General features: G+C 39.5%; 4 protein-coding genes and 3 non-coding genes across 9 annotated transcripts; 4 read left to right on the top strand and 3 right to left on the bottom strand.

Annotated features, from left to right (window-relative positions):
* The first annotated feature begins 643 nt into the window (after positions 1–643).
* On the top strand, positions 644–765 carry LOC135621339 (small nucleolar RNA SNORD14). The gene has a single exon (XR_010490506.1). It is a non-coding gene; the product is annotated as a small nucleolar RNA SNORD14 (small nucleolar RNA).
* Positions 766–895: 130 nt separating this feature from the next.
* On the top strand, positions 896–1,016 carry LOC135621337 (small nucleolar RNA SNORD14). Its single transcript, XR_010490504.1, has one exon. It is a non-coding gene; the product is annotated as a small nucleolar RNA SNORD14 (small nucleolar RNA).
* A 152-nt stretch (positions 1,017–1,168) lies between these two features.
* LOC135621338 (small nucleolar RNA SNORD14) lies at positions 1,169–1,290 on the top strand. Its single transcript, XR_010490505.1, has one exon. It is a non-coding gene; the product is annotated as a small nucleolar RNA SNORD14 (small nucleolar RNA).
* Positions 1,291–3,772: 2,482 nt separating this feature from the next.
* On the top strand, positions 3,773–7,451 carry LOC135619910 (early nodulin-93-like). Its single transcript, XM_065122374.1, has 4 exons — positions 3,773–3,933; positions 5,165–5,226; positions 5,598–5,673; positions 7,122–7,451. Exons 1-4 carry the CDS (start codon positions 3,867–3,869, stop codon positions 7,211–7,213), a joined length of 297 nt encoding a protein of 98 aa, XP_064978446.1. The 5' UTR covers positions 3,773–3,866; the 3' UTR covers positions 7,214–7,451.
* Positions 7,452–8,473: 1,022 nt separating this feature from the next.
* Positions 8,474–14,086, bottom strand: LOC135619909 (phosphatidylglycerophosphate phosphatase PTPMT1-like). Of its 3 annotated transcripts, none has more exons than XM_065122372.1 (6): positions 13,484–14,086; positions 12,907–13,029; positions 12,428–12,521; positions 10,838–10,920; positions 10,595–10,684; positions 8,474–8,839 (listed from the first exon to the last, which is right to left on the bottom strand). In XM_065122372.1, exons 1-6 carry the CDS (start codon positions 13,676–13,678, stop codon positions 8,579–8,581), a joined length of 846 nt encoding a protein of 281 aa, XP_064978444.1. In that variant the 5' UTR covers positions 13,679–14,086; the 3' UTR covers positions 8,474–8,578. The 3 variants fall into 3 exon arrangements, with proteins under 3 accessions (XP_064978444.1, XP_064978443.1, XP_064978445.1); XM_065122371.1 differs by having other exon boundaries at positions 8,474–8,866; XM_065122373.1 differs by having other exon boundaries at positions 8,573–8,784; positions 13,484–14,082.
* An 842-nt stretch (positions 14,087–14,928) lies between these two features.
* LOC135619911 (acid phosphatase 1-like) lies at positions 14,929–19,162 on the bottom strand. The gene is made up of 3 exons (XM_065122376.1): positions 18,648–19,162; positions 17,247–17,456; positions 14,929–15,224 (listed from the first exon to the last, which is right to left on the bottom strand). The coding sequence occupies exons 1-3, from the start codon at positions 19,046–19,048 to the stop codon at positions 15,047–15,049; spliced, it is 789 nt and encodes a 262-aa protein (XP_064978448.1). The 5' UTR covers positions 19,049–19,162; the 3' UTR covers positions 14,929–15,046.
* A 2,559-nt stretch (positions 19,163–21,721) lies between these two features.
* LOC103996225 (myb-related protein Zm38) lies at positions 21,722–23,239 on the bottom strand. The gene is made up of 3 exons (XM_009417093.3): positions 22,933–23,239; positions 22,603–22,732; positions 21,722–22,500 (listed from the first exon to the last, which is right to left on the bottom strand). The coding sequence occupies exons 1-3, from the start codon at positions 23,222–23,224 to the stop codon at positions 21,945–21,947; spliced, it is 978 nt and encodes a 325-aa protein (XP_009415368.3). The 5' UTR covers positions 23,225–23,239; the 3' UTR covers positions 21,722–21,944.
* Positions 23,240–27,719: the final 4,480 nt, after the last annotated feature.

Here is a 27,719-nt window from a genome sequence, read left to right on the forward strand (position 1 = left end):
CCATGAGAGATTAATAAGAAAAAATAACCTATTCAAAAATACTGTAAAAAATCCATAGGGTGTTCCCCATAGATATTACTTCCCTTACATTTTATAGAGTACAATAAAAATATGAAAAAAATGAGAACTTCTCGAGAAAAGCCAATAAAGAATATGTTAATATTCGGAAAAGAAAATCAATTAAAATGTTTATAACATTTAATTTTAACAAACAATCTATATCAAATGGTTTAAGAAGTATGAAAGGGTGGTTTAAGCGGATCGAATAGATTTAACAGATCCGACCCGTCATTTGAAGCCCATTTTTATGAAGACCAAAATTGATTTAATGCGCTTTAAGATGAAGCCCAACATACCGAGCCCACATAGAGGCCACTATGGGCAGCGCTCTATATATTCTAACAAGGTGCCTACACCATCGCATGCAGCGACAGAAACCCTATGGCTTCTTCCGGGGGCCGCCGCAAAACCCTAGTTTCCCCCTTTTCGTCCTCGGCTCGTCGAGCGGATGATCCCTCAGCCGTGTCTTCTTCAATCGATGCCCCCTCTGCGTGATAATGTCACAATGTTTTCTTCTTCGACCGATGTTCTTTTTTTGGCTAGTCGTTCGTATATTTCTTGACGGAGTTTTATGTTTTGGGATCGTCGATGATGATAAATCTAAAGGCTTGTTTCTCAAGACATTCGCAGTGGCCGCCTGAGAGCTTTCGCCTCGCCGGGCTTGAGAGCTTGTGCTGCTCGACTCTTCCTTGGATGTCTGAGATCGATCCCGAAATCTATTCGGATCTTTTAATCCTTACTTTTTCGTTTCTATTGCGATAGAAAGTAGTTATGAGTCTTTTGAGAGCTTCAAAGTCGTATCTCTTTGTTGTTCTTGGTGAAATGTTTTGGTTTGTTTCGATGATGACAAATTCAAGGCTTGTTTCTCAAAACATTCGCAGTGGCCGCCTGAGAGCTTTCGCCTTGCCAGGCTTGAGAGCTTGTGCTGCTTAATTCTTCCTTGGATGTCTGAGATCGTTCTTCACCATTAATCCAATTCCTGGGTATTTTAACTGACTTCGCTGCGTTCGTTTTTGAAAGAAATGTGGTTCTTAGCACTTTAAATTTTGTTGCCCAATTCATCCAGCTTTGGTTCTCGAAGTCGTTACATTGAAACATCAAAGTTAATTGCCAATGATGACAGATAGTAAGGCTTGTTTCTCAAAACATTCGCAGTGGCCGCCTAAGAGCTTTCGCCTCTCCAGGCTTGAGAGTTTATGCTGCTCAGTTCTTCCTTGGATGTCTGAGGCCATCAGCTCGATCTCAATGTTAATTTGGTCTTTGGTTTTTGTCGTCGATTGGATTTTGGCGTCAAAGTACATTTCATTAATACAATTCATGTGGAAATTTTATGGTAAAACGCAAAGAACCCTATGGTGGGACTACACGTCTGCCCCTCTGGCCTGTTCACATGTCTTAGGGATGAAGTAGTCCCTGATATCCATCTGCCCTTGTGCTTCACTTGTCGGCAATCTTCCTCTGGTTGTCCTGGCATTCTCTTTGAGGGATACAAGACTGAGATCTCATCTTAACTGTTAGTTAAACGGCCATAGCTTGTTTCTAAGCTTTGTTGATGTAACTTCATCTTCTCCTTGTTCATATTTTCTTATAATTTGTAGTCATGATCTTCATTTTTTGGTGTGAATTTTTTTTTTTTTGAGTTGTTAGATTTTGGTCATGTTTTCAGGTTGGAAAATTTTGTCTAAGGATTTAATTTTTGATGCAAAATTATTTTCTATTTCCTATTGTTGATACTTTTCACTGCATATAATGCAATCAATGGGCATAAATTATGTTAAACTTGATTGGCCATTCTTTATTAATGGTGACATATATTGCAAAGGAATTTGGCAGGAAACAAATTGTTATTATTAATGGTGATATGTTTTAATCTGAAAATTATATTTTAATGGTGATGTGTGGTGTCACATTAGTTACAATAAACGTAAAATTATGTCAGATCTGCCTTATATTTATCACTTGGGTGTTTTAAATTGTAAATGCTTGGATGTGGTGTTAAGTTGTTAGGGGTTCTATTATTGTTTTGGATCAATAGGAGGAAGAAAATTAGAGTAAAAAGGTTAAGAGATTAGAATTAATAGATAATTTAAAAATAACTATTATAGATAATGTTAGATTTAAAATTTGATATATTATTAAAGTTAATCATGAAAATGGTTTAAGAATTATTTTTATTAAGGATTTTTTTAATATTATTATAGATATAAAAAGATTTAAAGATATAATTATAGTTTTTAAATTTATGAAAGGATAAGATGTTTTGAATTGTTTATTTTTTTTAAATCGGATTTGATAATTAAACTAAAAAAATTAAAAAAGTTTAGTCGATTTTACTTTTTATCATTGAAATATATAATAGTAAGAGATTTAAATTATAATATAAAGGGGTGTATGGTGATTTTGGTTATGAAAAGAGAAATGAAGTTTGTGGAATAATTTTAGATTTTATAATAATTTTACAAATATAAATATTTATTTTAAAAAGATATAAATATTTAATTATTTATAATATTGAAATATAGATAAAGTTACGATATCGAAAGGTATTTTAGTTTAATTTATTATACTTTTTATATGCGTTAGTTGGTAAAATATTTTAAACTCAATTTCATTGTTTAAAGTGTAGAAAATATCAAACTTCGATAAATGGGTGTAAAGAAAAATAAAATGACCTATTGTACGAATTGTATACACTTTATAATTATATAAAAAAATTTGCATATTTACATAAAAGATAAAAAAAAAAAGCTTTTGTATATTACAAGCATGCGTACAACTAAGTCATCGTATATTGCGAGTCCAAAGTTGCTGTGTTAGTTTGAATTGCAAGTCGAACTACGCTTCACATACATCTTTTGTCTTCTCCAGTTTTGCCCTTTTTCTAAGTTGAGAAGAATGCGATCATGGAAGAGCAGTGCTGTCCTTTCCAGTTTTCCAGCCATTACAAGCTCAAGGAAGCAACACTATTGCTCCAGAGAATTTTGTGCCCCCACTGAAATCAGATAGCTCTTTATTTTAATTTTGGCTTTGGAATTTTGGGCTTTGAAACATCCTTTACTTTCCAAGATGATGGATGGGTATGCTGTACATGGAATCAAAAGCCCTTTTCCTTGAAATCATATGAAATCCATGGCAATTCTCTCATAGAGGAATATTATCTTGGAGCTCCTCAAAGCACCATGATCGACTAAGAATAAAGAAATGGATTATTATCTATTCTCTCTCTTTTTTATATTTTTTTCCTGTTTCTTCTTGTCCATAAAACATTATGCTTAGTGCTTTTTATTATCTGATTATTATCCTTTAGGAAGTTTCTTCCTGTCGATGAAACATTAAGCTCTCATCGGATCTCCGCACGAATCTCGATGGCGCCTGTCAACGCTGACCGGTGGCTAATGTTGCGCGACGTGTGCGGTGGACACATGATACGCGTGCGTGAACATACGCATCATCCGACCGTTCGTTTTAGAAAGTCCGCAGTAATCCGCCGTAGTATCGTCGCGCTAAACCCTTTCCGGCTGTGTATGTGACTCACATCCAAAGTTAGCAGCAGACACACAATTTGCTTCTTCTTCTCCTTCTCCGTCTCCTTATTATGAGCAGCAATACTTTTCTACCAGTTAATGGACCACCCGAGTCTACCTGTTCTCTTATTGGACCAAACTTTGGACCCCACCGGAGTCTAACTTAAGGGCTGACCTTTTTTGTCTCCGCATTCCGCCCTTATATGACGGGAGGTGCTAAACGAGCAAAAGGAAGTTGGATCTGGGTCGCATCGACGGCGAGAACCTTTTTGGGCGAGCGCGATGAAGCCTACCGTGATCGCTTCCCCGAACGAAAATAAGATTTCGGATTCACAAAGCACCGTCCGAGGTACAGATTTCTGAATCGAATCTTTTTTTGCCCCATCAGTTTGGCTTTGCTTTGTCCCGTTTATTGTGATTCGACCATGTAATTCTCGAAAGATACTCCGGATTTAGGCCGGATTGTTGTATTTTATCAAGCAGTGACATCGTCTTTGCCATTCTTCAAACTTATTTCGATTTCTTTTTGGACCTTCTATTACTGTGGTGTTTGTTATGTTAATTAAAACGATCTGTTGCGCGTTAGCTAACACGATCGATATTGCTGGAAAAGGTTTCATTTGATTCATAAAACTTAATATGCTGCACTGCGCAAGTTACTCCGGTGCTGTCATGTATGTTTCACATACATTTGTGACCGTGTCGGTGGTGATTTATCTCCCGCTGCAGCTGGTAAACACCGGCGATATCCTCTTCTGGGCCGAGTCTCTACCATGTGCTGGTATCTGTAACTGTATTTGCTTCCGGTGGGAGTAATGCTGATGTCTTTGCATACAATGATCGTTTGTCCTCTGGTATTGTTTGTAATATTACATCAATTCCAGGTGGTTTATTGTGGCTTGTGGTAAGAAATGCTGCTATATGTAATTACTAAGTAGTCCGGGAAGTTGGTTTAGTTTTGGCCATGATATATTTGCATCGATTATCTTATTCCAAACACATTTGACACTACACTGGAGCATCGTTCATAGGAATCTGTACTTGTATTGATTAAGATCTGAAGGTCGTCTCCCTTGTTTTATCATTTTTTTTACCTTTTTATTATTATGTACTTGTTCTGGATTATGCACTCAGTGTTCTACAATGATTATGCTCGTTATGGTGCTACCTATTCTTCATGCAGCTCTATAAAATCAATTTACCTTCAGTTTGAGACCTTTTTTTTTCCGAGAAAACACTTGTTTTATTGTGGCAGAATCCCGTTGCACTGAATGGCTCTCTCTGATCTCATATGAATCTTTTTATTCACCTTTCGCTGTCTCTGTTCTCTTAAATATCTTCGATATCTTGATCATTGTCTATATGGTTCTTGCTTTACTCTTTTTCCTTTTAGTTATAATTCTGTATTCTTTTCATCTGCTTACTGTTGACCATGTTTAAAGCTAAATATCGAGGCAAGCTAATCATTGTTGTTCATCTTATGCATCATTGCCATATCTTTGTCTTCTAAATTTAGCTTGCTCTCTCGTATATCTATTTTTTGATTTGTTTTTGTCATTTCTGGTTTTTATGCTGTACAGAAGCAGCCTATTCTGGATTTAAGACAGCTGCAATTTCAGGTGCTATTGCTGCTGTGCCCACGGTATGTTTTCCTTGAATCTCTTTCTGCTTACCTCGATTAGTGGTATCAGCATTTCTAGTTGGGATATTGCATTTAATTGTCATTAAAATGCGTAAACTCTTGGCATCTTCTTTTGTCGTGTGAGTATTTATACTTGGGGCAGTGCATTATTTCTTGATATTCAAATATGTGATCTATTGACATTTTCTATCCATTTGTACATAATCAGTCACACATGAAGTAGACAATTAGATAGGATCAGAACTTAGAGCAGTTTAAGCTATCATTCAGTTGTCAACTATAAAATGGAAGTTTTAACTCTACATGCCAAGTTTTTTATTTATTCTCTCTCTTTGCACGTTGATTGTACCTAATTTACTTATTTTTCTCAGTTGGTTGGTTGTCGTGTAATTCCTTGGGCCAAAGCTAACCTCAACTACACTGCACAGGCACTTATCATATCAGCAGGTATTCTATTCTAAAGTACATTGGCTTTGCTGGTGACTATACTAGATTTAAACATTAGTTTTTTTCTGATTACAATGAAAAAGCAATTACTTCATTTTTTTGCTCATATTTCTTACCCATGATATGAGAAAATTTCCTACCATGATCCAAACTGCATTTGAATTATTCGGATACTCTTTTCTGGATTACTAATTCTGGATTATTCAGATCACTGAGTTAAAGACTCTTTTCTGCCCTAAAAGTACCTTCTTGGCAGTTAAAAGACATCCTTTCCAAACATATAAAAAATTAGAAGTTATGATGGTTGGTGCTACTATTATTAGTCTTGAAATCAGGAAGTTCAGTGCTGTATGTTCTACAACCAAAGTTCATAATACGGGTCCGAAACAACATATAGGGAATGAACAATACCAATTTTCTACTGGTAATCATGTTTCTAGGAATTATTGTATCTTCACTTCATTTAGAAATTCTGTAGACATGTCCTCCAGTAATCTTTTCAGAAGTAGAGGATAATAGGAAAAAAAAAACATTGACCTTTGCACTTTGTTACCATTTGAGGGTTTCTCTTTGTCACAGGACAGCAGACTGGATTTTTGTCCATGTGATAATATTCCACATCTTGTCAACTACCTAGTCTTTTTATGTTTCCATGTGGTTCTATTTTCAGTCCTTCTGGTTTCAAATTAAGCTTGTAACAATATGGAGTTGAAGTGTTCCTACATTTGGTACTGAAATGTCCAACTGAATCTCCTGCTCTTATTTTATAACTACGTTAGACCATTTCTTTTGTATCACAACAAGTAGTTTGTACATTTTTTTTTGTAGTCATGTAGCATTCCCATCAGTGGTATGAAGTAACAAGTATTAAGGTCTTTCTGATCTATACTATACCCATTATCAACTAACTTTAAGTGGCATGGCATGTCTAGCTGATACTAAAAATTCTTTCTGCATTTTGATGTGACTATAGACAAAATGATGAATGAGTATTTTGTGGTTGATAGAATCACCAGGAGACTTTAGTAGTGAAGCAGGACATTTCATTTGTGGAAGTTAGCAGATAGATAACGTTAGTTCAAGAAAAGAGGTGGTTTCTAGGGGTTCCAAAAGTTTGTCAGTGAACTCCAATGTTATATAATTTCAAAATTGATGTTCAGTTCACACTTGCTGGTTTCTAGGGGTTCCAAAAGTTTTTTGCTTGCTTATATTGACGTTTGGCTTCTGCTTTGATGAGCATAAGTATTGTGAGTTATTTAGCTTCCTGGTGACATGACCTCGTAGCCTATGCATGTCTGTAATTTTGAATTTAGTAAATTGTTTACTTTTGTTTTTCCCCTAGAAATAAATCATCGAAATAAATGACGTTATCTGGTCAGGCGTGAGTGTCACTTGATTCAGAAGACCTAAGGTCAAGATCACTAACCATTTGTGCTTCTCTTTTGCAGCTTCTGTTGCTGGTTTCTTTATAACTGCTGACAAAACCATTCTACAAAATGCGAGAGGCAATAGTATAGGGAAGTACGATAAAAGCACTTGATAAGAACCCTGTTTTTAGTTTTCACCGCAGGTCATATTCCTTTTCAAATAAGATGCATGAGATTTCCATTTGAGAGGGAATTGTGTTATTGTTGCGAGGACTCTATGGATGTTAAGGATAGATATTTACCTCTTTTGGTTGGTGTTATATTTAAAGTAACACCGTGTAGCAGGCAACGATCAACTCTGTTGTGAACATCTTTCCTTTGTCCAATCTACTCCTGTTATGATTTGATTTACTTACAAATCATATGGCATGAAGGGTGTTGCCTTATAGGAGCATTGATTAAACGTCAATTGGAACAGGAGGTTCTTAAGAGGTAAAAGCTAAAGGTTTAAAGTTCTGTAGATGTGGTGGTAGGTAGAACAGACAGAAATTGTGGTGGGCAAGAACTTGTTTGATTGAATATGTTAGTGAGTGATAAATCCAAATTCCAGTGATTCGATTGCATATGGCTATCTAACATTATGACCCTGTTTTGAAATTGGTGTTCTGCTGAAGTTAATAATAGCAATCGTTTGAGGCTTAGACCGATATGATAGAGTCTTATTTGCTACCGAGTAGCTGCTGGATGGTTTCTTTTTTTGTATGTTCCTCATGGCCACAACAGTTGTGTTGATGCGCTTATATTATCTGACTTGTTGATTCCCAGTTTATATATATATATATATATATAGAGAGAGAGAGAGAGAGAGAGCGAAACTATCTTATCTCCATAAATTTAAGCAACAACTATCTCTCTGGTGAAATTTCGGAGCACAATCAGCTTTTTAATCTTTACAAAATTGAATGAATAATACGTGTCCAGGGGAGCTTCTTCCATCATAACAAAATTGTGAACGTTTAATCTTTCTTAATATTGAACAAAATAGCTTCATTCATCTTGTGAAGAGCGTGCAACAACAAGTCAGTCGATCGGAGAGATCCCACAAGGAATTGGAGATCTTTGCAGGCCTCTGGAACTTAACACCTATCCTCTAATCAAGAATAGAGCCAAGACCCAACATGTAGAAGGGGCACCATCATGTCACTTTCCTTGGTTCTTGCTCGGTACACGAAGCTCTCAATGCAATCCTTTACGTGTAAGTAGTAATGTCGAGATCTCTTTTGCTGGGCCAAAAAAACTGTTCAACACCAAACAACATCTGAGAAACAACCGCATTTCTCAAACAATTGTGGGTGTTTGGCAGGTACCGGATGCAATGTGGGTATGAGTAGCATTTCTCAAACAAAGTGAATAAAGAAAGGAGCCACAAGAAATCACACCTTAATGTACGACATCTTTATTAGAGCTGTCATTTAGTATATATAAATACTGTACTTCCCAACTTGTATGCACAGAAAAAGGATTACCCATGCTTTTTCCTAGCAAGCTCTTATTTGTGGCAGTTGAGAAGTAACTGTTGGACAGCCACCAGTAGACCTCAAAGCAGACAAGAGACAAGAGAGCCTTGCTACCACTGGCATGGCCAGCCCAAATCTGCACGATGTAATGATGCTCAGTTCCTTTGAAGCAACCATACCCGTGTCATAGCCTTCTAAATCTGCCTCTGTTATCAGTACAGCATCTCCTGCAGGAAACAAAGAAGCGCTGCTTTTAACCATCTTGCTGAAGTCCTCCACCGCCTGAAGGTAACAAGAACCAGCATTCATCTTAAGATAAAAGCAGTTAGCAAATTACTCTGTTAAATATCTGTTGTAAATTCCTTTTAAGCAAAATAGACCATCAAATAAATGCTAACATTTGCAAAATGAATTCCATAGTAAAGTGAAATAGCTTTGTTGCATTTTCCATCATAATTGAAGGTCATACATAAAGGCAACTCCTATATACATTATACCCTATCAACCATTTAAAAAAAAAATTGATTCAAACTGTGCAACCAACAAGATTGGCAATTTCTGATTTCTCAATCTCTTCAACAAGATGGAGAAAACAAGTTTGTGGACAACTGTGTTGACAGAGAAGCATGTCCCCAGATTCTCAGTGATTGATGACTCGTGATATCAATATCAAAAGATAAATATGTGGGGTACTATAGCTAGCACCCTCGATGGTGATAGTGTGCACCCACATCATCTGCTGCATGGACCCTACCACCAAGATGGTTACAAGGAGCATCAAGAACTCTGATCCAAAACTGAATGCTACCTTCTGAGTACGATTTCAGGTTTGTAGGAAGTCTGAGACTTCCTCAAGCCCCAAGAGTGTTGTCCTTTTCCCAACAATAGCCACCACTAGCAAGCAAGAGTCTTGCCATTATAAAGCGGAAATCTATAGCCCCTCAAGATATATAACTTCTTATCCTACGGGCACTACATGTCATTGCCCTTCAGCTTCCGTAGCTTCTTCTCATTCTCCCATTGGCAGCTGTAGGCATCAGAGTGTTATTCCCTTGTATTGCGGGGTACCCATCTTCTTCCTTCCATCCTTTTGACAAGTGTTATTTCCTTATCTTGTGGGGTACCCATCTTCTTCCTTCCATCCTTTTGATTGATGACCTAGTCAGCTTGATGTACAAACGAAAAGGAGCCACACAGCTACCTTTTCATCAACCCAGCTCATCTTCTCTGATCCAGCTGGAGATAATTGTAAATCAGAACTGCCACAACCTATTCTTTTGCTGACTTCAAGTGAAGTTATTGCTCTACATATGAAAATGATTAACTCTTTGAAGTAAAATATCTTGCCCATGCTGTGAATCTCTAGGAAAGTATGGTTTCCTAATTGCATCGGTATCACGTGATCCATTAAATATACTAGGCTGGTGGATGACTATCATAAAAGTCCTAAGAAAATTAACTATCTAGACAAGTACAATATTTAGTAGTAACTTAGTCCTTATTTCCAAAATCATATAAAGAGGCATCCATTTATCATAAACTGAGGAATCATTGTTGGCAAACGACAAAATAAATAGAGTTGCTCCATCACAATTGACTTCTCGATCACAAGGATTACTTTGGTATATCACTGGTTGGGTTCAGCAACTTGAAATCAGAAAAGAAGATTTTAAGGTGTTCTGATGCTTATGCATCGGTACACTTGGTTGTAGCAGGACAATTCTATATTGGTGTAAACTAGTCCGTATGCCCTACATAACACAAAAATTATATCCTTGTTATCCATTGCAAGGAGGGCACTAAAACTAAAGCCAGATTACCACCCACTACACTGGTTCAGGAGAATCAGAGGCAAAACCAGGTGATGCATTCATGTAAAATATTTACAGCCCAACAAATAAAATGCTAACCAATAGATGACTGCATCATCGAGGGAATTAGACTTTTGTTTCATTTTTTACCTCTAAAAAATTAAGAAAAGCTAGACTTTTGTATCATTTTTATCTCTTCAAATTTAAGAAAAGCTAAGTTGCATACCCGCCATTGTGAAGGAGCCAGTAGCACCCTTGATCTTCTTGATCTAACATATTCCAGGGCAGCTGCAGGCGTCATATGTTTGTATTTAACCTATGACAATATGTTATGATAAGAACAGAAGTTTTACCAAAGATAATGTCACATAACACACTTTACTCTTGGTTCAGATTTTTAAATTTGACACACAACACAAGCAAATGCAACATTTTATATTTCCATGAATATAAACAAATATTAGATTACCAGATAGCACAAGACAATGGTGGTGCTACGACCCCTTCCAGCTTTACAATGAACATAAGTGGTCCTCCCAGAAGATGCATTTCCTGATAAAAAATTTGATACCTCACATAAATTACAAAGAAATCTATGTTTATAAGCTTCGATATCAAAACATACCAGCAGACCCATCACAGATAAAAGGAAAAAGTTACCTACAAATTATTCGTCCTTAATGTTTAAAGATATAAGAAAGATCCACTAAAGGTACTTCGAGTTCTAGACTTCTGATTATTGTTATCTGTTGAATTTTCAGTAGAATTATAGCAGAATTTCACAGTTTGCACAGTCATTCCTCCAAAGCATTTTAAGAGTAAGGCTAAAAAATTGATCTTTGAAGCAAGCAAAATTTAAAAATTCCTATGCAGCCTTTCTCAGGGTCATTATTTGGTGTTTGCACTTTGCACACACCTGTTTAATTTGAACACTGAAGTATAGCATCAATAAAATTCTAAATTGATTTTACAAGAATGAATCTGAAGTGACAAGAAACAAAAAAGATACAGGCATACAAGGAGGTGAAAATTATTGAAAATGACATGCACTTCAGTATGTTATATATGAACATTTAGATATGGGTTTACACGAAGCCTCGGACCACAATATAACCCACCTTTCAAAATCGTTAAAACTGACAGTCAGAGTTCGACCTGAGTCTGAATCATGATAATTATCCTAAAAGTGTATGCATACCAAAATTGATGTGAAGAGTCCAGGTAAGATTATACAGCTGGGATCACAAACCAACCAGCATGAGGGTTTGACTATGGCCAGCACCAGAAACAGCTCTTTTGGTTATATTTTCTAATTTTATGTAATTTTGGGAAAGATTTTTCATCTATATATTTTATTTTAAGTTGAGTTCATAGCCATATTTTGAGTTGTCTTTTGATTGCGTGTCCTATTATAGTTATAGATGGTTATAGGAGAGACCTTAAGTCATTCAGAGTCATATTTCAAGAATTTTAGATGTGTCTTTAAATAGGATTTTGTGGGATTCTTAGATTTCGAACTAGGAAGCTTTTCTCCTGTAAGTGATCCCCATGTAATATTTGTTAACTATATAAATGGAATACTACTGTAATATATTTATCATATTCAGCAGTAGTAACTTCTCTCTTTTCTCTTTTGCTTACATCCTTGGGATGCCCATTTTTGTTCTAAAATTGGGGAAAGTACCCTGAAAGGAAAATCAATCTATTTATTAGTATCATAGTGAAAAAGATCCATTACAACTTGTCACGTATATTTATTTTTCACTACTTCCATTACGAGATATACAATCTCATCTTGGCCTATCCACCATTGCATCATCGTAAATATCAGAAACAGACATCACTTAAAAGGAGAGAAAAAAAGCTTGAAAAAGCCCAGCACATAGCCACCACATAATACAAGCTTGAAATAGACATTGCAGGAGATAGACAAATCAATATTGCATTAGTAACAAAATTTGGAGGTGAGAAATAACAAGTTATGCAGGTCAAAGAATCATCACTAGCATATAAGAACATTAAAATATAAGCAAAGCAAGGACAAATTTCATAATCTTACTGTGTATGAAATCAACAGCTCGACATATATCCACAAAGGAAGGGGCATAAAGGTAGTCTCTTGTAGGAATCACCAAGTGATCAATTCCATGCGTCTGAAAATCAAACCAGGAAACCAAGATAAACAACATGTGCAACTTCAATGACTGCAACTTGACTTAATTCTCAATAAAACCAGGATAAAAGGTTTAACTCCCGTCAAAATGCATAACAAATGCAGAAAAGTTCACTTCAGCAAAAGTCAGCCAAAATTGTTGCATGATAATGAATTCCATTTTAAACAAATTTTATCAAACTACATGCTGGAAATATTAAGCATGGTGTAATTAGTGTAGTACTGTTGCAATCACTACAACAAGATGATATGGAAGCTCATAAACCTTACAATCAAAGTAAACAAATATATCTCATTGGTTCACATCGACTGCAACGAAAGGTAGGTTATTAAATAATGTGAATCCATAAAAACAAGAAACTTGCCTGATATAAGGATGATGGAACCAAAGTCTCATATGGTTCATTCAATGTAACAACACCCTGAACTCCAAGCTGATGCAACTGTGGAACATCTTTAGGAAATGGAACAGCCCCAAGCAAAAGAAACTGCAAAGACAAGAAGTACAATCACAAAGTAAACAAGCAAAACTGACTTAACAGTGTATCATTTAGAGGAAGGAAACAATATGCAAAACCCAAACGTCAAGCAAATTAAGACTTAAAAAGTTAAATGCATCTCCACTTGCAATAGCAACTAAAACTATAAGATCCAGTTTATCATATGATTCAGGAGTTCACAATGACGAAGTGATTATATAAGACAAGAATTTTATCACAAAAAGTTGCTAGGATTATCCAGTTTAATCTGACGAAATCAGAAATATTTCAAGCATGATGTATTGTACTGTACTTGTAACAGATCGATTATTTTCACATATAAGTATTAACCGAACATCTGATGCGCTACTCGATAACCCTGTCAAGAAAAGCAAAAAAAGATAGCGGCATACATGTGAAAAAGGGAAGAGACAAAGCCAAACATAACGAAATGAACAATCACCTCGTCTATTTCGTCCCACCAGCGGAATTCAGCTTGGATCTTGTTTCGAAAAACATTGTACAGAAGAGTCGGATAGAATAAAATCCGTGCTCCCGCCCCGACAATAGCCCTCTTCGCCTTGGCCGGCACGATCTCCCGCACGCCGGAATCGCAAGAATCATCAGATCCTCCGTCCTCCAACTCCGTGATCCTCATACCCTCGTTGCCAATTCAAACAAATCGAGAGCGAACCAGAAAATCCTACTCAGACCCCGCCTCCAAAACCGATCACCCTGTTACAAATACTCCGACAGCAAAGGAGACGCAACCCACCGCAGAATCCACCGCGGCAAACCGCTCGATGCCACAATAAAGAGATCGAACCTTGGGTGCTCCAATACCCACCGATTCAAGCGATTTCCACCCCGATCGGGAGCCTCGGCGGTGGATACACGAAATCCGATGATTCGGGCAAAGGTTAAAGCACAAGAAGGAACTTCTATTGGGAAACCACGATCTCACCCTCGCAACCCTAAACAGAATCTCCGCCTCGGTGGTGACGAACGCGACCGATCACGAACTCCACTCCCGTAATAGGATATTGCCGGTGACTCGAGTTTACTAAAAAGTTCCTCAACGTATTGGAATTTACGTGTAGACCTTAGCTTGAGATGCACGCCGTAGAAGACGGGATCACGACGGATTTAATCTCTACCGTCCGTAGTGGAGCGGCCCGAGAGCGTTGGCGTCGGAAGCGTGGATGATGACTTGCTGTTGACGATATAAGCGACTATAAAATTAATCTACCCGTTTGTCCGTCACCCGTCTAATCTGCCTTGTGTTCGTGGGAGGGGCAGGCCCACGAATCCCCACTGCTTTCGCCAGTAAGAAGGCGGGTACTCAAGAAAACGGGAGGACTATGTTTTTTAACAAAATAAATGGCAGGAAGTGGATATAAGTCCAATTATCGGGCCACAGGATAAGGACCTGTGGGCCCAAGTTTGGGTTCTCTGGACCACGACAAGTTTAGGTGACGAGCTGGACCAAGTAATTAATAAAAGTATGGTCCAAGAGATACCTCATCCAATGCATTTTTAATGGAATAATTGAGATGAAATGAACCAATTCGAAGGAATTTTACTCATTAAATATTTAGCCAATTACAAATTTGAACTACTTGATAAGATGTTTAGGTCAAACTATTTCTGACATTTTTCAACATGGCCCACCAACCACTTGATGGAAACACAAAACAAAAGATTGTGGTTCTCCTTACTCCACGCCATGTGATTCAAGGATAGCTCTAATCTTAATTGTTTTCCATTTTGGATGTTGAGGGAGTGTTGAGATAACCATGATATATATATATATATATATATATATATATATATATATATATATAATGACATATTTGCCCTATATATATAGAGGGCAAATATGTCATTTTAAAACTGCAAAGATAGACATGTAAACACTTAGTAGTTGACATGTCAAAACATCCAGAATCACTGTTCAGAAAGACTTTCCCATACAAAGGCACATGAGTTTGACGAATGGCCAAAGAAGCACTGCAGATTATATACATCAATTGACGTAGTACATGGGATTAGGGAGTTTGAAGGATCTCTTGGCTAACGGCAAACCCAACAAATCACTCCACTGATCCCCCGAGCTGCCATGGATCCTGAATCCTTGCGCTGCCAAGTCCGCCCGCCTTTCTGATTTATATACCAGCGCAGGCTTTCCAAGGTCAGAGGTTTGCCTGTTTCATCATTTCACCATCTATTAGCAGATACATTAAAAATCCATGTGCGTTACAGTGCAAATAAATGTGTGTTCTAGAAATCCTTTATGATGATTTAGGAGATCAAGGAACCGTTTGAAGAAAAAAAGATCTTACACCAATGATCGTAGTAAACTCAAAATAATGGATCAGCACTGTTGTTTATGCTCTAAATTGAATTTCAGTGTTATTTTGACTACTAGCAGTGATGGAGAAAGCTAAATAAGATCCAGGCATTCAAGTATATGCGATAAAAACTCCATATTTGCATTTATAGAAGATATATAGACTACACACTTGAGTGGGTCGAGTACTTTAGCACAATTAGCCACATATGCAGAAGCGGAAGGTTGGTTTAAATTTCCACATTCTCACAGGAATTTAAATATGGGACTTATTCAAAAAAAAAATACATGAAATATGATATCCAGACAACTATAATTCATGGTCTAAAATAAAAACGTTTATGTGAAGAATTCCTGCTTATGCTAGTTTAGGTATAACTAGATAATTAAAAATAATGCAAATTTAACATAGGAAGAAGTCTTTCTAGAAAACCGAAAACACAGCTAAAAAAGTTAATTGTGTGCAGAATCTGCAATTAACCAGTTTTCTGTTTGTTAAATTTTTTAACCCCATGAACAAGTTTTCCATCTTGTCAATAAGGTAGGAGGCCTCATGGCTTTCAAGAACTTTATTATCTGTGGCAACTCCTGGAAAAAGTACAACAACCATTCATGCTGACCAACTCACAAAACCAGAGTTTGGCTTGATCTAATCGAAAAGCAATCCATACAGCAGCGCTCAACTTGCAAAAACAAACTTGTTTTCTTATGTCTGATCCATGCAATCTTATTATATTACTGAAACAGACTCTCAGCAGAAAGAGCTTGACATGTCAAACATGACAATGCATAAATCAGGGTTCAAATTTTCCAGGGCAGAAATGTTGCTGATGATGATTCATCTGGCTAAATGTAACCCATTAACCACTGATGCCTTGGATTCTATTAAATTAAAAAACGACAGGTTTTAGACAAACAAGCCAGCGGAAAAACAAAGTGGATGAACGGCTAAAAGGGCACTAAAGGAACAGAGATATATTTGCCTAGATATGAAGCTAGCGTGCGAAAATAGTTCTTTATATGATCCAAGAGTCAGAGGTATTAATTGATAGATGATCTTCTGTTGAAAATGTTTAATAAAAAGTGTATTTTGAATTGAAATGAGAAAAAAATGAAGGCATCCGTATGAGACGTGATTTGGATTGCCTCGACCTGATTTTGAGGCCTGGATTTCAAGGTATCCGTAAATGCATTTGTAATTTTGTGTCCGTAATGCTCAAGTTAGGTGCTCAGTGCTCCCATTACACAGCAATAGCATTTGAGGCAGCATGCAGAAAGAATAACATAGAAATTTACAAACAAGCAAGTGATAGCATTTAGTTATGATGTTCAATTCATTTTCTAGTCACACCGATGTGATAACAAGTTCATATGCTATAGAAAATGGTACGAAAAAACAGGTTGAATTCCAGAAATTTAAACATCTTGTGAGATTTTCATCACATTCAGGGTTGTTTCAGCATATGGTGATTCCCTAGAGTGAAGCTTCAGACCTCATATCTATTGCATGTTTAATCTCTTAATCATTATTGCAGCAAGTGGAAACTCATGGAAAAATAAATCTAGTTATAACATACTTTTATGTGGATAAATCTTGCCAAAGAGGAAACAGGAAAAGTAGGAAAAACCACTTAACAAGTCAAACTATAGATGTCAGAAAATTAACATTGAGCAGCAACCAAACTCTTTACAGGAATGCTCAATGGCAACCTAACTAAATTCATCAACAATTAGATTTGAAAAAAAAAAAAAAAAGAATGAGTTTGCAAATAGTTGGTTTGCACTGACCAAAGCATTTTTACTGTTATTATTGTGCTTATGTGGAATGAAATACAGTACCAACTGTTCAAAGCAAAGATATAGGAAGTAAATGCACCTCAAAATAAGTGTTATCCAGGAATGATAACCAGCATACAGTAGATTATTCTCAGTGGAATTTCTTTGGTTCTCGCTTCGACCGGTCAGAAGTACCATCTGAAATCCAAGCCCAATAAGCTCCTCGTACAACCTTAGACTTGCTGGTAAAGCTGGTGCCCTCGCCAAGTCCACCCATTCATCAAATGAAGTTTCATTGAAAACCTCAGATCTAAAAAGTATTGACAAAGCATAAGAACTAAGTCAACTGAACTATAAACTGCAGAGTAGTTAAAAGTGAAAAATGAACAAACTCTTCAGGTACTGAATATATATAAGAAAACATATAATTTGCATATTACAATTACAACTAATATAATTCATCGTACTAAAATTTAGATACCAAACTTCTGCATACATGATTTGCAAACCACTACAAACATTCGAGATAAGTCTTTCATCCACAATTCTCTTTGCTGTTTACAACATTGCCCGCTGAGATGTTGCATAATTGTGAGGCAGCAGTCATATGTAATCTAGTCGGCCAATGTCTTTTATGAAGTATGCCTAGGCCCTAATGCTTAAATTCAAGATAACAGTAGTGGACTATGAAATTCTTATATACATATTCATTCTTTCATAGTTCACATTAGGTTCGATGTGTACACCCCTAATTCCTTCTCTATTCAGGTAATCAAAGTGCATGATGTCAGACTCGTTATTCTGGGCATCGGAGCGTCACCACGGTAGCCCTTTCCTCTGGGTCTACTCAGAACAACCCACCATCAAGATTACTATAACCTATTCGATTGGCTAATCAGTTTAAACTGAACCAAGTAGGGTCAGATAGCATGGCTAGACCTGACGTATATAACGATAGAGCTGTGCCGATACCAATTTAAGGCTCAAGCCTTATCATTAGTCTAAACCTATTTCTTCGATTGGTCCACGGTAATCTAAACCTTGAAAATAATTTGCTTGTCAAATTGCAATTGTTAGCTGCACCACCATCTAAACTAAAGCATAACAACAGATCATCATCGTCTTTATCTTCTTCACTTCAAACTTATTTGCATTCGTGGAAGCAGTTGACTTTCGTGAATTAAATGAGCTCCGCATCCACTCCCATATAAAATGGGGGGAACATCCTAGCGGAAGCAACAACCAAATAAGGAGCATTGGTACCAAGTAGCTTCGGAGCCATTAGATTATTGGCAAACACAAACGTGCTGGTTATAAAATGAAAACCACATCACATCCAAGAACAGCCCATGCTTTCGACTAATATAAGATGAATCTTGACACGGACTGATCTCCGTTCTCAACGAGAGAGGCATCGAGATGCAAATTAATTAACAGAATTTAACCCTTTTTTTAGGGATTAAAGGAAAAGTTCATCTAAATGGAACAGGAAGGGAATTACCCGTATCCGTTGATGGCGTAATACGGGACGTTGGAAAGCAGCGTCTCGTCGATGTCAAAGATCCAGACGTCCTTCCCATCGCCGGCGATCGGGACAGTCTCGGCGAAGGACAGTGACTCGCTGGAGATCACGTCGAAATCCGACGCGTAGCGATCCCCGTTCACGTAGTCCTCTACGAATTTGAGGCATTTCTGAGGGATAGTCCGCCAATACCCGGCGTCGTTGGTCTCCACCGACAGCCTCCAGCTATCGCAGAAAAGGCGATCGGCGACTCCTTCGCCGTCGGTGGAGCGGCCGGGGGTGGGGTCTTCGGGGACGGCGCGGAGGAGGGAGTGGAAGGGAGCGGCGGAGGCGACAGCGGAGAGGGCGAGGAGGAGGAGAAGCGATCGGACGAGCCCCATCGGGGAGCAACAACGCCAACCCGAACCCGAACCCGAACCCAAACCCAGCTGAGACGGATTCGATCTGGAGCTCTCCGACCGATGACTTACTCTCCGACCTTTCTCGCTTTTATTTTATACGGAGAGGAAAAAGAGGATGGGATGGACAGCATTTGCTTAAATAAAAATAAATAAATAAGATTATAAATAATAAAATGGCGGGACAGAAAAGTGATAGCTGAGTTGTCCATCTTCATCAACGTGCAAATCGTGATCTAAAAGTGGTCGAGAACGAGGAGGACAAAAAAGCTATAATCATGATCGGTCATAGATCTATTATGACATGTTGTGGTACGATCATGCGAGCTACAACGTAAGACATCAAATCGGTAGCAATGGCTATGTTAAGTTGATTAACAATGATGAAGCCGAGGGAAGTGTTCGGACTTCTCCTTGCCGTGTTATAGCTCTTTGTTGGATCAAATCATATCACGATGGTTCTTAGAATCCTAAATGTGATGGTGGTACTCTTATCGTTTTTTCATATTATGAATCCTCTATCAAGCGGGACAACAAATATTGTAAGGCCATCGGCCATGGTGGATCAATCCAAAAAGGTATCAGTCACATAATGCCATGGATGGGTAAGCAGACGTCGGTCAGGTGGTTGGAGGGCAATACAACAACTCAATCCTAAACGTCATAGATTTGTCTGCTGATGTTGTGATGGAGTCAAAGGGGGCTTTGGCATCGTCGTTTGCGATAGCGGGTTCTTTTGTATGAGTCGATCCGATTAGTTCACTATCGAAAGTACAAGTTCTTTTTGATGACTCCTTCTTATTGTTAGGAGAGTTGATATAGAGAGTTTGTTGGGGAGATATGGTGAAATCAAGTAAAAGAACGGGATTCTCTTAATTGTTGAGTCATCTCTTAGTCGCATCTCCATATGGTTTGTGTCAAGTGTCTCGACTCAATTTTTCGAATATATAAATCAGTGAAAGATGGAAAAAGGAAGATAACAATATGAGCAGTGTAAACGAAAAAATGTATGGTTTTTGCTCATCTCCTTTGTGTTGGTTTATGATCTGATTTTTAATATTTTGGTGTCAAGCAACATAGAAGCATGTATCGTGAAAGTATTAATAAGGACAACTTCTTAGCATGTGTCATTTAACATGTTGGACGGATTGTTGAGATGTATTTGGATTAACTCCCTTACCGTTTTTTGTTAGATAAGGAATGATCTCCCGACTGTTCGTAGAAAAAGATTGATGAAATCGTATAATATTATCATTAATACGAAGATATAATTTCTACTAAAATATCAGTCGGGAGATGATTGAAAAAACTAGGATACACTGTCAGTCATTAATACGATATAATTTTTTGGATTATAATATTAGTATCAGTAAGGAGGATGGGCATTTTGAAAAGTCAGGACAGGCAATAAATCTCTGCTGGCGGCTGGAGAGAGTTAACAGTATCAAACTTTTCCATAGCAATAATATAATATAATATAATATATTAACCATGCGGCCCTCACAGGCGAAGAACTTTCCAAAAGATGGCCAGCCTTTTCTATATGATGCACTGATTAATGAAGAGCAACCTCCCGGTCTACGCCGCTTATGGGAGCGTGGTGTATTCCAAAAGCCAAGAAACTACCGGGAAGCAGGGGACGGAGGTGAGGGTCCCAAGGTCAGAGTGTTTGACTTTTCAGCCCATGCGGGAGAGACTTGAGATATGGATCGACGCAAAAGTCTTACAGGGAATGATAATTCCCGGGAGAGTTTTAATGCGAGAGCGATGGTCTAAATGAATTATCGTAACTTTGCAATTTAGTTTCCCTGTCTGCTCTCATTTTGTGACTGGATCCAACATCCTACAAGTTGTTCTCGAACTTGTCTACTGTTCCCTGTCATAGAAGAGTTAACATCAGCCGCCGTGGTCAAGATTATATACAACTCCATTCTTTTAACTACAGCCACAGAAGTCTCTGCAAGTCAATTCTTCGAGTTATTTCTCACGACAGCACAGTGCATGATCTCATCTCTCTCTCTCTCTCTCTCTCTCTCTATTGAAGTCGGTAGAGTGGGCAGGCCAACGATCAGAGAGAGAGAGAAAACAGAGGGGAGTGATGTCTTTACTGTGATATGATCGAGATCTATGTCCAGATCTGTTTACGTATTATGTTAGACAAGTGGTCATGGATGGAAGATGAGATATTATATAACGTGGATAACAGAGGATCAAAGACGAGGCGCGGCTGACTAAAGTGATGGCTTCGACAAGTGCAATGCGTGACCGAAGGTTCTTCGAAATTGATTCGCTGACATGTGTGCATGCAAGAAAAAGGCGGCATCTGACAAATTAATGTTCCTTCTCCTTCGGAAAAGCAACCGATCAAGAGATGTGCTGAAGAAGCTATGAGAACTTCTCGAAATTGTAGAAACAGGTGAACATATATATGGCAAAAGCTTTTTCGCTTTGAGCTCACGCGAGTTTGATGACCTCAGTTGGAACAGTCGAAAGAGTCTTGCCGACGCTCATCTGCTCTTCGCATCACCGATCGATGACAAAAGAAACACGTTTATAAGTTGTAATTACTCGATTAATACTCCTGTTTCTTTGTTTATGAAACAGGAAGGTGTCATCATGCCTCTGCGTATCTCATCAGCGATGTCAAGAGCAAGATCGAGTGCAACATAATTCTTTTGAACAATATAGATGGCCACAGATCTGGATGACCTATGAAGGAGGGGAGTATAGATAATACAATATCAAGTTTAGCAACATGATGGTGTCCGGGAAGCTAATGCCGCTGTTAGTCTGCCGTAAATTCCTTATTTATGATGCACGGGCTTTCGACGGGAAAAGCCAGAACACAATACTCTGCTGGAACGTAGCAGCACGAGGGCTACGTGACCTGCGATCTGGTTTCGGTATCGAAGAATGAGGCGTCAGAGGAACTAGTCAAGAATTCCATGGGGACTTGGCCACCAAACTCCAGGAAGAACTCATCGGTATCACCCGATCCATTAGTCCACCAGTCGGAATAGAGGCTGCCGTCGTCCACGGTAACCAGAGAGGAAGCGTCGGACGCATTTAGCTGAACCCTGGGGGGGCCAGCGAGTCCTGCGACCACCGGAGGAGAATCGTAGCGACCGAAGCCAAGTCCAGTGTCGGTCGTTGCTGACGCTGGAGGACTTGGGACTACAGGTTTCAGAAAGTCATCGCAGGTGTATGTTTCGTCCTTTACGATTGGGATGACTACAGGAGATGTCGATGGCGGTGGCGGTCTAGGAAAGTCATTGATTCGGTCGACGATGGTGTCGATGGAGGTGGTGTTGTTTGAGCTGGGTGCTTGAGCTGCCGCCATCGCCATCGTCCTCCTCTTCTTCAGCTTAGTGTTCCAGTAGTTCTTGATATCGTTATCGGTTCTGCCCGGCAACTGCGAAGCTATAACGGACCACCTAGTACAGATTAATGAGTTGCCAAGAAGCGCTCAAGAAAGTGGAAACACGGAAACCGAGTCATAATTTAGAGGAAGAGGAAAGGAGAAAAGTCGAAGATGCCTGCTTCCGATGTTGTTGTAGAGACCGCAAATGATGTCGTCCTCTTCCTCGGTGAAGCCTCCGTGCTTGATGTCGGGCCTGAGGTAATTGAGCCACCTCAAGCGGCAGCTTTTGCCGCAACGTTTGAGACCTGAGAGTTGTGGGTTTCCGTTTGTTCGAACCGAACCCAAGAATCAGAGAAATAGATGGAGGAATATGAGCAAATTCACGATAAAATCTGGTAAACCAAGAGATGTATTTGCCATTGGTGATTTCATATCTAAAGTAGCCAAAGAGAGCAGCAGACACAGTGGATGGGTTAAATGCTGAAAGGGCAGGGCGGTGAGGAACCTGCTTTCTGGGGCAAGGCAATCCAGTTTCCACCGGTTCCATGACCCTCTATATACTTCTTGAGAACCATGTCCTCCTCCGGAGACCATGGCCCTCTCTTCACCTGCGCCTTGTCGCAGCACGGAGTTCTGCCCATCACCTCACCTGCCACCAGAACCGACAGAGAAGCAGACCCAAGCTCGCCTCCGGCCGGAAACAGAAGACGAGTGGTGAAGAGACTAGCAAACAGCGGCTGCTCTGATCTGGTCTGGTCTGTGAGAGGATGGTAACTAAATGAAGACAAGGTAGGCATCGTTGGTCCACGTCCGTGGTGAAGAAAAAGAGACAGGATTTACGTGGACCCAGTCAACGCTGTGGAAGGATGGATGCACACCGCGGTGATCAAAGATTAATGTTTTTGAATTTCGAAATCATAGGTTAAAGAGTACAACGAGGGGAGGGAGAACGGTGTGGAAGATGAGAGAGTCCATCAAGTTGGTTGATGTGTTAATTAAGTCCCCTTATTACTCTTTGTCATGTCCTGCATCTTTTTTGCTCCCTTGTCGACGACGACGACGACCCAACGGGTTAATCTGCAGTGCGGTGGAGGTCGACGCGTGGAAGTTACAGCGTAGGCAATTGAAATGAAGGTTTGAAATGATATCCGAGTGTGTATATATATTTATTTATAAGCAAGTAATTGACTAATAACAGGTGATTGTGAGGGCAGATTGGGGTACGAAGAACACGCTGCCGTCGTTAGCTTAGATTCATTCATGTCCGGGGGGGGGACCCACGAGTGGATGTCAGAGGAATAGGAGTCGGTAGATGGAGCGTGCTAAAACTCGTAATTTCTTGATCGTCAAGCGTCCGTAAACCTCCGGTAGATACGTTTGTTGAGGTGGAATATGGATTTGACTGGGTTTTGGGGGAATCCGGGACGATGATGATGTCACCATCATCTCTTGTCGATCAAGGACAATATTATAGGAGTGCTTCTCCTCGGTTCTTTATAGGTGGAGAGGATGATTTTGGAATCAAAACTCTACGTGCAATTAGTTTTGCTTCGTTTATATCCCCCTCCTTGCCCTTCCATAGTAGTATGTGTTTATAAGAAATGATACCCCTATATATTTCAATTTTATGATTCTTGGGGTTTGAGACTTCAAAGTCTTTTACCAGTAAGGGATAACCTAAGGAAATATAATATTTTAACGTAAATTCTATTTTAGTATCTTGAACTCAATTAACAATGATGGTAACGACTTTGACTCGGTCTAAAATGACGTACTATTTCTACGATGGTACAGTTTATTCTCTCCACTGTCGTGTTGAGTGTGAAACATTATATGTTTACGAATGCTTCCTTCCTTTACTTAATAAATAGTAAATTCATCGTTACAAAATTTCAAGGTATGAAGTGTCTAAACATACTTTTCGATTTGTTCCTCCACTATATATTTTTTATATCTGAAATTTTTCAAAAATATTAGTCTTGAGTTTAACAAAACCTTCATTGACAACTCATCAATGAAAAGTATACAGTGAGCTCCTTTCTTTCTTTCAAAAGTCCTCGTTTGTCAGTGATGGGCCCTACTACTGTTGAACCTCGAAGTCAACAGTAGCAAAACAGTAGTAGAAGACAATCACATCCCCTAAGAGACTCTTTTCTTACCTTCAAGAGTCCTCTTTTGCCATATCTCTTGAATTTAATTGATTTCGTTCCAATGATCTTGCACGATGAGCTGTTCCTCATAATCACATTTCTTTCTTGGTTGGGTTAAGAACTAATTTGGATGTGGTGTTATATGAAATGAACATGCGGTAAGGAACAAATACTAACATGTCACAGTAGAATTAAATAAAAATATATTTAAATAAAACATTAAGATATACTTGTAAAATCCCTTTAATGTAAAGGATAAAAATTACGGAACAAACTAGAAATAATCCACTATGAAAATAATGAATATATAAATCTTAATCTCTTGCCCTAAACTCTAGCAATAATTACAAGATAATAACGGAGATACAAGGATCGTGTCACTATGCACAATATCTAAAATCTCTCTAAGTAATCACAGCAAGAGTCTACTGTAGATTTGGTCTAACCTAAGATGAGAACATTGCTAGATGATTGAGAATAGTCTCTTTGTATTGTCATTGTTTTCTTTCCTTTCTTTCTTTTGTTTTTCTGTCTTTTTTTTCTCCTCTTTTCTACTGCGAAGATCTCTCCATTTGCTACTCTCGTTGCTGTCGTATTTATACAGTCTTTAACAATCACCATACCTCCCCTAATGTTAATTAAGATTAAATTAAAAGAAGATAAAATATGAATTGATAAAACTCATATTGGGCTGAATACGAGCCGTCAGTCAAACAGGTTAAGCCTCTTTGTCTCCGAGAAGGCGAGATCGGCTCTTAGGGAACTTTGCCTGTAGTAGTACTTTCAGACATGTTCCGCACTTTACAGTTGTGATTATTAAGGTTGCCTGAAGCATTTGGTGATCTCGACAGAATGCCGTAAAACTCGAGAAGACCATGAGCATAATAAATTCATACCGGAGACTCAATTCTGTGACACTTCATTTTTGGTTGGTTCGATGCGACATTACTTCATGTACAGCAATTAATGAACATGCTCCCCGGATAGCAAAGAGAGAAAAGAAAGATGTAGCGTGAAATGGCATTGGGCTTTGCCACTCAAACATGTCTCTGCAGCCCAGAAGGCCCACGTCATACACCCACACGTGCATGCGTGCATGAACTTGCACGTCGAGATGAGAGCTCAATAAATGGTGTGATGATCGGTGGTCAGAGCCTGTCGGTGAGATGGTCCTTTCGCCCGAGTTCTGGTTTTCTTTTTCCTTCCCATCCCTGTCTTTCGGGAGTGACCTTGCGTGATCTCCCTTGCGTTACCCTTTCAGCTCACTACCTGTGCTCCTGTGGAGGCTGCAGTGAGCCGAGTCGTCGTATCAAAGGCGGTGAGAGTTGCTTCGGTGAAAGCCAACAGGGCAGGCCTGCTTGAGGCTGACACCGGAATGATTTCCGGATGAGGACAACGGCCACCGTCATCTCAAGAGACCGACCCCCGTAAGAAGATCATACGAAACCGACGGAGAAATGAAGGCTCCAATTGTAGTAGTCCTGTTAGAGACGAGACATGCGGATTCGGACGGTGGTGAAAGGGGATGCATGGTAAAACATATGGCTGGAGCAAGGAAGACGAAGCCCTGAAAAAAGCCAAAGGCGCAAGGATGGGTGACCGTCGGATGATTCCACTAGCCGAGCTGAGTTGACACTACCACTTTAGACTTCAGCTGCTCGCAAAATCACCGTTCCATATCGCCTCCAGTGTCTGAGAAGAGCAAAAAGGACGAGAAGACGGAGAGAAGAATCCTAAAATAGTTGGATCTGATGGCATGTAACTATATATGCAACTATTGCGGATAATGGGGGTGGAAATGTGACAGATGCTGCGACCAGAAGAAGGGGGATGTGGAACACCGGATGTGGTCTTGGGACGTAAACATCAGAATAATACTTGGTGAGGGGTCCCCGTCCATTATAGCCATCAGTTCCTCTCATGCGTTTATTCCATCTTTTAATCATCGATCCTGGAGGAACAGGTTAATCAATAGAACCGAAGCTTGGTAAGGTTTGACCTCATCGTGTATAGATATCGGGCTCCCGACGATATGAATCAGATAAATCTTGGTCTGGGTTTCAGGCAACAGAGCTCCACTTTAGGTCGAAGGCCGGTTGTTGGGCAACCACGCACCACCGAGCTAGTGTTTTTTCCAACGTAGGACATGGAACTATTGTGACTTCAATCCACAACCCAACCCATGTCCTCCTCCCTCTTACCTTACCGCAGATTTGTTGACCCGGAGATAGTGGATAAGCTCGTCCGAGGGGGGGGGTGGGGTGTGAAAGATGACACATCTCGAAAGATACCATTTTGCGCGGCCTGTCAGCTGATCTTTACCCGTACGACATCTTGTCATGCAGGTAGCTGATGGGGAATTCCACGCTGGAGTGGATAGCATCCACGGGATGGACAAACACGTCCACATTTCTCTTACGCCGGGTGCGTGGGACCCACGCCCTTATCTTCCCCCCCCCCCAACCCCCCGCTCTTTTCCTCCATCCCCGTCCCATCCCGTCGGTGTCTTCTGTGACTCAGGTTTCGCGAAGGGTGCAACGCCTTGACCGCGTAAATCGGAGGAGATACTGTTCAGCTCAGGAAAATTAGCGGTGCTTAATTAGTCTTTGATCCAGTGCGGTAATTAGTATGGAGTTCAGAGGCACATTTCCGCGGCGGCTTCTCTTCCTAACTTTTCTGCTCTCTTTTTCTCAAAGCAGTCATATCAATCAATTCATCGTATATCAGCTTTCATCATTGCGCCAGGCGAGAGGAGAAAAGTTTACCGAGGAAATCATCGTCTTTGTTGCTCCGAAGCTGCTGCCGCGTTAGAACCACCGGAGACCGAAACCCCCCTCCCCACCCTTGTGTCTCTGCTTAATATCAGGAGGAAGATTAAAGAAAAGCTGTCTCTTCTGTATCAAACACGACTTCCCACCTACCGGTCTCTAACCGGAACGCACCAACTACGATAGTGAGAGACATCCGTGCATGCTATGCTATACCATGTCTGTCATAGCAAACCCAAAAGTAGGCACCCTCCGGCATCGTGCCGATACATCCAGCTCCAGGTTCTACCACCTAGTCCACTCGATGCCCGTCTTCCAGGCCTCTCATTGCTCGAGCAGACACGAGGCGACGCACCGTGTCTCTCCGATGCCAA

Source organism: Musa acuminata, chromosome BXJ2-8, assembly GCF_036884655.1.
Source record: "Musa acuminata AAA Group cultivar baxijiao chromosome BXJ2-8, Cavendish_Baxijiao_AAA, whole genome shotgun sequence".
NCBI classification, from domain to species: Eukaryota; Viridiplantae; Streptophyta; class Magnoliopsida; order Zingiberales; family Musaceae; genus Musa; species Musa acuminata.

Coding starts and splice junctions, on each gene's coding strand:
- LOC135619911 (XM_065122376.1), bottom strand. CDS start 19,048: ATGGGGCTCGTCCGATCGCTTCTCCTCCTCCTCGCCCTCTCCGCTGTC. Junction 17,457..18,647: donor TACGCCATCAACGGATACGG/GTAATTCCCTTC, acceptor AATACTTTTTAG/ATCTGAGGTTTTCAATGAAA. Junction 15,225..17,246: donor TGGATAACACTTATTTTGAG/GTGCATTTACTT, acceptor ATGATGAAACAG/GCAAACCTCTGACCTTGGAA.
- LOC135619910 (XM_065122374.1), top strand. CDS start 3,867: ATGAAGCCTACCGTGATCGCTTCCCCGAACGAAAATAAGATTTCGGAT. Junction 3,934..5,164: donor TTCACAAAGCACCGTCCGAG/GTACAGATTTCT, acceptor TATGCTGTACAG/AAGCAGCCTATTCTGGATTT. Junction 5,674..7,121: donor GGCACTTATCATATCAGCAG/GTATTCTATTCT, acceptor TCTCTTTTGCAG/CTTCTGTTGCTGGTTTCTTT.
- LOC135619909 (XM_065122371.1), bottom strand. CDS start 13,678: ATGAGGATCACGGAGTTGGAGGACGGAGGATCTGATGATTCTTGCGAT. Junction 12,522..12,906: donor TTCCATCATCCTTATATCAG/GCAAGTTTCTTG, acceptor TTTGATTTTCAG/ACGCATGGAATTGATCACTT. Junction 10,685..10,837: donor CCATTGTCTTGTGCTATCTG/GTAATCTAATAT, acceptor ATATTGTCATAG/GTTAAATACAAACATATGAC.
- LOC103996225 (XM_009417093.3), bottom strand. CDS start 23,224: ATGCCTACCTTGTCTTCATTTAGTTACCATCCTCTCACAGACCAGACC. Junction 22,733..22,932: donor TGCCTTGCCCCAGAAAGCAG/GTTCCTCACCGC, acceptor CACAACTCTCAG/GTCTCAAACGTTGCGGCAAA. Junction 22,501..22,602: donor TACAACAACATCGGAAGCAG/GCATCTTCGACT, acceptor AATCTGTACTAG/GTGGTCCGTTATAGCTTCGC.